This window comes from Solea senegalensis, linkage group LG8, assembly GCF_019176455.1.
Source record: "Solea senegalensis isolate Sse05_10M linkage group LG8, IFAPA_SoseM_1, whole genome shotgun sequence".
Classification (NCBI taxonomy): domain Eukaryota; kingdom Metazoa; phylum Chordata; class Actinopteri; order Pleuronectiformes; family Soleidae; genus Solea; species Solea senegalensis.
The window spans coordinates 35,625-47,500 of record NC_058028.1 but is presented as its reverse complement, the minus strand read 5'-3'; the positions used below and the strand labels follow the sequence as shown (position 1 = coordinate 47,500).

The 11,876-nt window shown below is 42.6% G+C and overlaps 1 protein-coding gene across 6 annotated transcripts in view; it reads right to left on the bottom strand.

Moving 5' to 3' along the window:
* The window catches only part of dock10 (dedicator of cytokinesis 10), a 60,451-nt gene extending 48,858 nt beyond the window's left edge, over positions 1–11,593 (bottom strand). For all 6 annotated transcript variants that reach the window (XM_044031406.1, XM_044031409.1, XM_044031410.1 and 3 more), the window contains exon 1: positions 11,215–11,593. In XM_044031406.1, coding sequence (XP_043887341.1) covers positions 11,215–11,406 — 192 coding nt within the window. In that variant the 5' untranslated portion in view covers positions 11,407–11,593. The remainder of the gene's footprint in view (positions 1–11,214) is intronic.
* Between the last annotated feature and the right edge of the window lie 283 nt (positions 11,594–11,876).

Genomic DNA, 11,876 nt, shown 5'->3' with positions numbered 1-11,876 from the left:
TATCTTTATTTTTGTGTTGTATTATTTTCTATCTGTGTGCAGCAGTTTAACAGTTAAACAGACACAGTGTTGAGATCAGTGTTAACAGTTAATTCTGAGTAAAACCTCAGTGTGGTTACAACGAAACACCAAACTGTGTACAAACAGGAAGAAAGACGTGGTCACAACTCTGCATGAGCTGTTTTCTCTTGTACCTTAGACGAGGAGACACTGTTACTGTGCGTCTGGTTATTAACAGAGAAACATGTTATATGCTAAGAATGCTTTTATGTTACTATTCATTTGTGTTATTTGGTGAGAGATGTCACATCATGTGACTTCTTTCTCTGTTTCTTTGTCTATTGAAGTAAATATGAATGAATATGATTTAATGTTATTATTGTGCAACCATACAGTAGGTCACAGACTTTTATTTAAATTATAAATAACAGCAAATTTTCTTTAAATAAATGCTATTTAATGCAAATATTATTTGACTTGCAGTATAATTTAATATAATTATAATATATAAGGTTCAGTTCCATGTTATTAACAGCGTAGTCGTTAAATAGTCTTTAGATAGCAGCCAAAGAAGAAGTGTATAATGTTTGTGATGACGTTAGAAGCTTAATTTTACACATTTCCACTTTCTTTTTCCTTTTGAGTCAAAGCTTCAGAGAAACATTCATTGATTTTGTTGTGATGAGATGAACTTGGACAGACTGTGATGCCGACGCCCTCTAGTGCTGAGATTTTCACACAGCACAGACTGTTAATGACTGAATGAATGGATGAATGAGTGACCTGCAGGAGGCGCTGTGAGCCTCTGTGTATCTGAGTCTGGCAGCAGCTTTGTTTACAAAAGGAAATGATTAAAATGTCTTTAACTGAGAACTTCAGTCCTGAGGCAGAAGACGAAGACGAGGAGAAAAGAAGAGGAAGTCAGTGAGGATGAGGAAGTCATTCTGTTTTCATTCACCTCCTTTTTTAAAATTCATCCCTGAAACACATGAACCTCATTTTCTCTCCTCTGAGTCTGAACAACAATAAAAGCAGCAGCAGCAGCGGCGTATGATGCAGTAGATTGTAGTGATTGTATATTATTAAATGAATATATTATTAATTTAATCAGCAGCCGAAAGAGATTCTGTCCCAGAGATTCATTCATTCATTTTCTCCCACGTCTCCCTGCTGTCTTCCTCACCCTCGTCTTGTGTCAGTGTCGAGGTCACCAGCTTTCATTTCACTCTGTTATCATAATATTTGAACACTTTGATTTATTTCTAACTTGTTTCTGTGGTTAAAGTGCTGTGAAGTTTATAGTCTGTCTGTCTGTCTGTCTGTCTGTCTGTCCAGGACACTTTTCAATCTCAGTGAAAGATCAGTTTAACAAATAAAATCAATTTAAATCAAAATATAAAATGTATTGAGATTTGTTTTCATACATTTGTACTAAATACAATGTAGTGTCATCATTATTATTATTATTATTATTATTATTATTATTGGTATAATAATTATTATTATTATAACTCACGTTAGTGTGTGTGTGTGTGTGTGTGTGGAGTGTAATAAATCATTCCTGGCCTTCATACGACACCTACACAAAGCCTACGTGTGACCTCTGTGTGACCTCTATGTGACCTCTACACCAACGCTCACCATCCACCTGACGCCCACTCAGCTTCAGACTGAGGACAACATCTGCTGCTGGACACACACACACACACACACACACACACACACACACACACACACACACACACGTTCAACACTCATGACTTGCATTTACTTACATTAATTTCCTGGAGACTTACTCTAACCTTAACCACAATTACTACTGGTCTAATCCTAATCCTAACCCTGACCCTAACCCTAACTTCAACCTAACCTTAAAACATATCTTCACCTTAAAATGTAGTCATTTACATTGTGGGGACTTGATTTTTGTCCCCACAAGGAAGACAAGTCCCAATAATGTGACTGTGTAAACAGTTTTAGGTCCCCACAATATTAGTAATACCTGGACACACACACACACACACACACAGTGTCAAATAATCCGTCAATAAAAACATTAACACTTAAAAAATAAAAACTCATTCTTATTAAATAAAACAACAGGAAATATGTCTGACCAAAACAAAGCTGATGTTAGTGGCTCTTATTTTGAAGGCCCTGCAGAGAGGAAGTGGTGATGCTGTGTGTGACTTCATCAGCGTGTTTAAAAGTTACGTACTGCAGCTTTAAGAGTTGAACTCGTCTGAATCTGACGAGAACAAACTGTTACATCGTTTCACTGTGTGTGTGTGTGAGAGGGCAGCAGGGTCAGAGGTCAGACACTAATGGCAGCAGCATATTCAGCTCCTCCTACTGTGGAATGCAGAGTGAAGCAGCGACACAACGCAGCGATTCACTCACTCACTCACTCACACACACAGAGTCAGTGGACTATTCTTAGTCCAGTATGTGAAGTGGACTGTGAAGAGAGTCTGAAAGAGAACGGATGAGTGGATGAGTGGATGATGGATGGATGAACAGCGTTTTACAGTAAATGTCAGCTCAGTGTGAACAAACGCAGCAGTTCACTCAGTCACTCGCTCAGTCACTCGCTCACTCTTTTCATAAGAGCCTATTGTAAAAGAACAAGAGCAGAAAATGCATGGAGCTCACTCCCGTCATGTGACCACACACACACACACACACAGTGTAAAAATCAACACAAGGCAATTCTTCTGATTTTGCTGCTATTTAAGTTTAAAATTCAACAGAATAAGAGTAGCAGCAGTGACGTCACTGAGCAGCAGCAGTAACATCACTGAGCAGCAGCAGTGACGTCACTGAGCAGCAGCAGTAACATCACTGAGCAGCAGCAGTGACGTCACTGAGCAGCAGTGATGTCACTGAGCAGCAGTGATGTCACTGAGCAGCAGCAGTGACATCACTGAGCAGCAGTGACATCACTGAGCAGCAGCAGTGACTCCACTGAGCAGCAGCAGTGACATCACCGAGCAGCAGTGACATCACTGAGCGGCAGTGACGTCACCGAGCAGCAGCAGTGACGTCACCGAGCAGCAGCAGTGACGTCACCGAGCAGCAGCAGTGACGTCACCGAGCAGCAGCAGTGACGTCACTGAGCAGCAGTGACGTCACTGAGCAGCAGCAGTGACGTCACCGAGCAGCAGCAGTGACGTCACCGAGCAGCAGCAGTGACAGTGTCCTCTCTCAGTGAGTCATGTAGAGAACGGAGCGAGACACAGCCGAGTACGACTGAGTCTCTGTCACAACAAACGTCAAAGAGCCATTCATCCATTCATCCCCTCTCATCCTGCTCTCATTCACTCGTCTCACTCACAGCAACAATGACACACGTGTGTGTGTGTGTGTGTGTGTGTCATCCAGCTGATTGTGAAGGAAAACGCTGAGCGAGCAGGTTCTGAGAGGGTGAATTCAGGAGGAGGAGAAAAAAGAACCACATGATGAAGACGACGGCGTCGTATCCACCTCAGATTTGTTAACGTCACTAAAAACACGTTGTAGATGATTGAGAGTGAATATAATGACTTTATGAAAAACAATGTTACCGTGGCAACGTGACAAAACATGACAACACTTGATCCTGAGAGCCACAGACCGATCATTTTCTTTAAATGATTGATCTATTGATTTATCTGAACGATTTACATCATGTTTGATGACTTTGTCTTTATTGTGGTTAATATTTTTACTTTAGGTCAGAACTATAGAAGACATTCTCTCTGATATTGTGATTTCATTTTTCACATAAGCTTCAGATACATATTCACTGTGTCATGGATGTAAAATATGACGATGAAAATGTAAATTTAGATTTGAAAATGATAACTTGCTCAGGAAGATTTAATAATTCCACTGCTTTTTGTTGTAAGATTTTTTTATCAGAGAATAACGACAACGCACACACACACACACAGTGAATGATGAACAGCACTGAGAGGACGTGAGGAAGACATTCTGTTGTTTTTAAGAAAAATACATAATACATGTGTTTGTTTGTGTTTTTACAAACACAGCATTTCCCTTTTTAAGAGATTATCATCAACAGATGGGAGACAGTATTTATAGTGAGACAGGAACAAGTGTTTATGAGAGAATGAATAAGTGATCTGCAGTCGAGCATTAACACAAACTCCTGTGGGAGGAAACGCAATCTGAATCTCTCTCCTCCTTCATTTACAGTTTATCTTTCTCACATGATACGACTGAAACCTGGTGACTGCTCTGCTCTAATTATAATCCTGACTCTGGCTCCTCCTGCGGCTCCTCCTGCGGCTCCTCCTGTAGCTCCTGCAGCCTCTACAGCTCCTACAGCTGCTGAAGCTCCTACAGCCTCCACAGCCTCTGCAGCCTCTGCAGCCTCTGCAGCTCCTGTAGCCTCTACAGGTCCTGTAGCCTCTGCAGCCTCTACAGCTGCTGCAGCTCCTGCAGCCTCTACAGCACCTACAGCTGCTGAAGCTCCTACAGCCTCCACAGCCTCTGCAGCCTCTGCAGCCTCTGCAGCCTCTGCAGCCTCTGCAGCTCCTGTAGCCTCTACAGGTCCTGTAGCCTCTGCAGCCTCTACAGCTCCTGCAGCTCCTGCAGCCTCTACAGCACCTACAGCTGCTGCAGCTCCTACAGCCTCCACAGCCTCTGCAGCTCCTGTAGCCTCTGCAGCTCCTGTGCAGCCTCTACTGCAGCTCCTGTAGCCCCCCCCTGCAGCCTTCACAGCCCCTGCAGCCCAGCTCCACAGCTCCTGCAGCAGCAGCTCCCACAGCTCACAGCCCCAGCCCCACAGCTCCTGCAGCCCACACAGCCCTGCAGCCCTGCAGCCTCTCTACAGCTCCTGCAGCTGCTACAACAGCCCTGCAGCTCCCACAGCCCCTGCAGCCCTGCAGCATGCCCCTACCAGCCCTCCTGGCTGAGCCCTTACAGCTCCTACAGCCCCACAGCCTTCCTGCAGCCCTGCAGCTCCTGCAGCTCCCAGCTCCTGGGCCTCTACAGCTCCTGCACAGCTCCTACAGCTCCTGCAGCTCCCTGCAGCCCTGAACAGCCCACAGCCCCGGCAGCCCTGCAGCCCCGACAGCACCACAGCTCCCTGCAGTCTCTGCAGCTCCCACAGCCCTGCAGCCCTGCAGCCCCCAGACAGCACCCACAGCTCCCTGCAGTCTCTGCAGCTCCTACAGCTCCTGCAGCCTCTACAGCTCCTGCAGCCCTACAACAGCACCCACAGCCCTGCAGCCCTCTGGAAGCCCAGGCTCCCAGCCTGCAGCTCCTGCACAGCTCCTCCTGCAGCCTGGACAGCTCCTACAGCTCCTGCAGCCTCTACAGCTCCTACAGCTCCTGCAGCCTCTACAGCTCTTGCAGCCCCTGAGCTGGTATGAGATCTGTGGCTGTGAGTGTCGGCATCAGTTCAGACTTGAGCAGCTTCAGTCTGTCGTTTAATCTCAAGAATGAAGCATAAATAAAAAAAAGACAAATAACAAAGGAGGTGGTGAAAATGGAGTGGGCGGGTAATTAAAAGATTAATTATAATCTCAGCAAATGAATTTGTGTGTGAAATGTTTCCAGACGCAGAGGAGATGAAAATGAGAGGAGAGAAAACACTGGAGGGTAGGAAGCAGAGAATGTGTGGAGTGATAGAAGTGCTTCCTGTTAAAAATTCCATTGTAAGTGACCTTTCCCTGTTGCCGTGGTAACACAGACACAGTGGAGAGAGAGTAATTACTGGTAATCTGACCCGTTTTTTCCCCCTCTTCTTCTCTGGAACAATTAATTTTCATCCTTATCAGTTTGACTGACTCACATGAGAAGGGAATATTAGCCGGATTAACGATCTGACGGCGACAGATTAACACGACACCGACGACAAATCTCTGGAAACAGAGCAGCAGCTCGCTGTGGTCACATCGAGATGTAACTGCTGGGATGGAGTTGTTCTATACATCAATGAAAGATGCTGACTGCCAGATAATGAGCTGTTACCTATATCCTCCAACAGGACATCTGCAAAATAATGAGCTGTTCTATAGAGCCACAAAGAGACTGACTGCCAAATAATGGGCTGTTCTAAAAGTCCACCAACAGAGGAGAACATGAGGAGAGAAGAAGAGCAAGAGGGGAGGAGATTGTTGACAGATGGAGATAAATATCTTATCTTCATTGCATTCTTTCACACAATTAAGTGACATGTGTTTCATAACCGCTGGACATGAAGTAACGTGGAAAACAAGAACGATGATGATTTCAATACTTAACATTCACTCTAAACTTGAGTTCACATAAAACAAGAGGAAACACACACACACACACACACACCCGAGTCTGACCCGTGTGTGTGTGTGTGTTGACTTTGTAACGCTAAAGCCAAGAAACACACTCAGACCCACTCTGTGGCCTCTGCCTCAGGAGACCAGGAGCAGGATCATGAACCACATTGTTAATAAAGCGTCAGAGAAGAGGCTTTTTCATGTTTAAGTCCATTAACTACAAGTCACATGTATTTTACATCAGTGTCACACAGTAAATACACAATGTTCTGCCTCTCACTGCACTGGACTAATGCTGTGTTCACATCATCCTACGGTTCAGTTTGGTCCCGTTTGGGTCCAGTTTGGTCTAGTTTGGTTCAGTTTGGTCTAGTTTTTACTTCAGTTTACTCCAGTTTGTTCAGTTTCAGTTTGGTTCAGTTTGGTTCACTCCAGTTTGTCTGTTTGGTCTAGTTTGGTTCAGTTTGCTCCAGTTTGGTTCAGTTTGGTTCAGTTTGGTCTAGTTTGGTCCAGTTTGGTTCAGTTTGGTACAGTTTTGTACAGTTTGGTCCAGTTTGCTTCAGTTTGGTCCAGTTTTCAGTTTGCTCCAGTGTGGTCTAGTTTGGTTCAGTTTACTCCAGTTTGGTTCAGTTTGGTTCAGTTTGCTCCGTGTGGTTCAGTTTGGTCTAGTTTGGTTCAGTTTGGTTCAGTTTACTCCAGTTTGGTTCAGTTTGGTTCAGTTTGGTACAGTTTTGTACAGTTTGGTCCAGTTTGCTTCAGTTTGGTCCAGTATGGGATGGTAAAGTCCTGGATCAGGCTTGGTAGGTGATTTGTGGCCGCTTGTCTCAACAAGACAAAGTCACTGAGGACGTTTGCCTCAACTTTCACGGAATATTTACATCCATTGTTTTTCCGTCGCACAACCAGCTGACTCGTGGGTGGAGCCAGTCTTGCTCCGCCCTGACCGTACCATACCATTTTCCTCTGGTACGGCGTCAAAGAATGGATCGGTTATGTCCAGTTGTTTTGGTTCTATTCCTTTGGTTTAATGCTAGGAGTGAAAATCACCTCACGATACGATACGCGATACATCGTCCATGATACCAAAAATATCACGATATCTAAGACAAAACGTAAAAGTGCAGGATTTCTTGTGTCCCTAGTTTCTAACTGTTGCTTCAGGAAAGAACATGATGTGTTACACGGATGTTTAGTGAGTGGATGACAAACACGGGTTAATCCTGCAGACTGTGACTGAGCAGCAAAAACAATCAGCATGTAAACAAGCATGAAGCCTCCATCAGGACATTCTGTGGCATTATCTGCCAAACGAAAACAGACATAACAGTGGAGATAATATCAGACCAAAGAGTGGACAGACTGTGGACAGACTGTGGACAGACAGGAGCAGAGTGGACAGTGGACTGAGGTCCAGAGGGAGCGCTCTCTGACTGTGTGCTTAATGTGGCTCAGTACGACATGTGGTTCATCTCAGCAGGGAATCACAGTCACAGTAACAAGAACGGCTCTTGTGTCTCCACAATAATGCTGCTCACTGTTACTGAGAGTCAGGATGAACACACACACACACACACACACACACACACACCCTCTCTGTAAGAATGTGTGTTGACAATAATCTGGTAAAATGACACAGATTATGATACAGGAGCCTGGGTCATGTGTTTGGGTTTATCTGGGAATAAAGTTTACAGCGCTCTCTCTCTCTTCGAGCCCTAAAGGGAGCAGTGGAAATAAAAAAAAGATGAAGAAGGATCTGACTGCCAAATAATGAGCTGTTATAAAAATTCACAAACAAGCAGCTTGCCAAATAGTGAGCTGTTCTATAAATCCAGCATCAGACTTACTGCCAATTAATGAGCTATTCAATACATCCGCCGACACACTGACCGCCAAATAGTGTGCTGTTCTCTATGTCCACCAAGAGATAGCCTGCCAAATAATGAGCTTTTCTCTATATCCAGCAACATATTGACTACCAAATTATGAGCAATTCTATACATGCACAAATGTACTGCCTGCAAAATAATGAGCTGCAATCTATATCATACAACAGGCTGACTGCCAAATAGTGAGCTTTTCTCTGTATCCACTGGCAGGCTGACTGCCAAATAATGAGCTGTTCTGAACATCCATCAATATACAAATTGTGAGCTATTGCATACCTCTACAACACATTGAGTGCCAAATAATGAGCTGTTCTTTGTCCTTTGCCTGATTCTCTGCGTGTTCTTCTACACTCTGTGCATATTTGAGGAAAGGTGAAACTCAGCAGAACCGTGAGACACTGATGACTTTCACAGAGAGAGGAACGCAGAGAACGACTCGTGTTTTTACTCTATACACACACACACACAGGAAAAGTGTCAGTAAAAACTAAACATATAAGAATAATAACCTCTCTAAACTCTAACTCTGCCACGTGAAAAGTAAAATATATATTAATAAGTCATAATTTTGAGAAACTCTCTCATACTTGAGATACAAAGTCATACTTTTGAAAGAGTATCTCATTATTATGACTTAGCAGCTCGTAAATATGCTATAGTTTCTCATAATAATGACTTGGGTATTTTTCCAAGTGGCAGAAACAGACTTCCATATTTTTTACTGACACGTGTTATGGCCAAAGTTTTAAACAGGAAGTGAAAAAAAAAAGCAGAAGTCAGTGGCTCTTATTTTGAAAGCCAGGTTGAATGGAAGTGGTGCTATGTCAGATTAGCCGAGTGATTGTTACACTAATGAAACCAAATACGACATATAAATACGTGTAAATACTAATGCAAATGATATCATAAATATATGTATTTTATTTAATCAGAATACTAAAGCCAAAATTATCCTAAAAACGTTTATTTAATTTGATAAGAAATGGTACGTTATTTGAAACTATGTGAAAACTTGTATTTACTTTGTGGGAGTAATCATTAAAAACTGAAATACTGAAATATTTGATATGAACCTGACGAACACAAAGTCGTTATACTTCACACGTGCAGAAACAAATCAGGTCGTGAGGAGGAGGAAGAGGAGGAAAAGAGGAAGAGGAGGGTCAGTGAAGAGAGAGAGAATCACCTGCTTTTCTTTCACCAACAAAGACTCACACACACACATATGCAGATATAATGACTTTACATTAATATTTATAGATTTTGTCACAACGTCATTTTCATTTCATTGAAAAACCACAGCTGTGAATCACCACTGATCTGATGTCCTGAATTATCTTTTTTTTTTTTTCCTCAAATACATAAAAAACAAAGGAAAAAAGCACTTTTACTGTGATTGGAAACAAATATGTGAAATAAAATCAACTTTATGTTTTTAAAGCTCTTACTTCACTTAAATGTCTGATTATTTCTGATATAAATGAAACTGGGATTTTATAAACATTCAAATTGAATACAATTTTGAATGTTTTCAAAGTCACAAAACAAACTTATATCAATGTTTCCTGACGTTTTATTCTGAAAGACAGATGAGCACATTCTCTGTATTTACTTGAAAAGCACAAACTCAGCAGAGTCATTTCTGCTGAAGTGCTTTTAGGCAAAGCACGGACGCTGCTGACTGCAGTGAAACAACAGTGTTTGTCCTTCATCATAACAACACAAGGTGACTCATCATCCATTTATAAAACCAATAAAAGAATCAATAACACGCTGTTTGTGTTCTGTTTCTGTCACGACATCACAAACAAACCTGGCTTCAGTTCTTCTGCAGCTCATGTGATTTCTATCATGTTCTGTTTGAAACAGAGTGAGAACTCTCTGTGAGAGACTATCTTTGTTTCCTGATGTCAGAAACATCGTAATTATGAATCTGCACAAAACAAAAATAAAAACATGGATTTTATAATAAAACATCACAGTTTTCTGTCTCACTGCTGCTGCCGTGTCATTGTTTCACAGTTAAATAAACATTAAAGCAGTGTTGTCATGTAACTAAGTACAAATACTTTTATAAAATACAAATACAAATACTTTACTGTACTGAAGTATATGTCCTTTACTTTGTTATTTATATTATGATATTATTTACTTTTACTCCACTACATTTCCTCTAACTATCTTTGTTAAACTCAGTTTATATAGTTTTACAGTTTTCACACATGAATACTTTTACTTCTAAAAGTAGATTTAGAAAATGTAACATTACAAACAAATGTTACTAATGTTACAAGACATTACTGACAAAGTGTTACTAAATAGTAGCAGAACAAAAAATAAATGTCTAGGACTGAATGTCACAAATGTTAGAAAAACAAAAGGATTTTCTTCATTCACCATCAAACACTGTAAAACACGAGTGTAAATTGTCATAATATCATATACAGTGTTTGTATTTGTGGGTGTGTGGGTGTGTCCTGACTGACCCCTCCCACCACTATCTTTATCTCCATGTGTCAATCACAGCTTCTCATTATGAGGCGGGACACGCCCACCAGAGCCTCCCTCTCACATTTCACCATATTTAAAATAGTCTGATCATAAAAACAGCTCCTAAATCAACATTAGAATAGCGCGCGCGCGTGTGTGTGTGTGTGCGTGCGTGTGTGTGTGCGCGTGTGTGTGTTTCCCTCCATCTTTATCTGCTGCTGCTGATGATGATGATTGTACTGACCCTCAACCGCTGCATCATTTCATTCACTGTGAGGAACAGAAAAGTCCAGCCCACAGAGAAGAAGAGGACATGATACACACACTCTGTGTCTGTCTGTCTGTCTGTGTGTGTGTGAGACAGACACACACACACACACACACACACAGAGGAAAGATGTGTGTTTTTCTCTGTGCAGGAACAGAAATCAGACACATGTAACATGAACGTCAATGTCACACACACACACACACACAGAGTCCAGGGCCCACAGGTGATGATGCTGATAATAGTGTTAGTGTTATAGAGGACTCACTCACTCACTCATTCATTCATTCACTCCCTCACTCACCGTCAGTGCGGACTGTCTGACTGCGTTACTCGCCGTCTGTCTCATCTCCGCCGCGCTGCCTGGTTTCAGCAGGTTCTTGGTGAATCTGCGGGTCGACTCTGCTGCTGCTGCTGCTGCTGCTGCTGATGATGATGAAGATGAAGATGAAGCTGCCGCTGCTGCTGCTGCTGCTGCTGCTGCTGATGTTGCCATCTCCACATGTGAGCGCGCGATTCAGCCTGATACTGTCTGTCTCTGTCTCTGCTGCCGCTGCATCCACGCCTGGTCCTGGTCCTGGTCCTCGTCCTGGTCCTCTGTCCGACCATGAGCCGCCGGCAGAGCCGTGTTTACGCACACATAAACACACACTCACTCACTCACACTCACTCACTCACTCACACACACACACACAGTGAGTGTGTAGAGCAGCAGCAGCAGGAGGAGGAAGATGAAGATGATGAAGATGATGATGCCTGCGCACAGAGCGCAGCCACATACATCACTACAGCTGAATAATGAACTACATCCGCCTCTGACTTTCAGAATAAAGTACCTCTCACGCGCTACACTACTATAACTACTACTATTACTTCTACTACTGATTCTATGATTACTACCTCTATTACTATCATTTCTACTATTTCTACTACTACTACTTCCACTAATACTTCCTCTTCTACTAT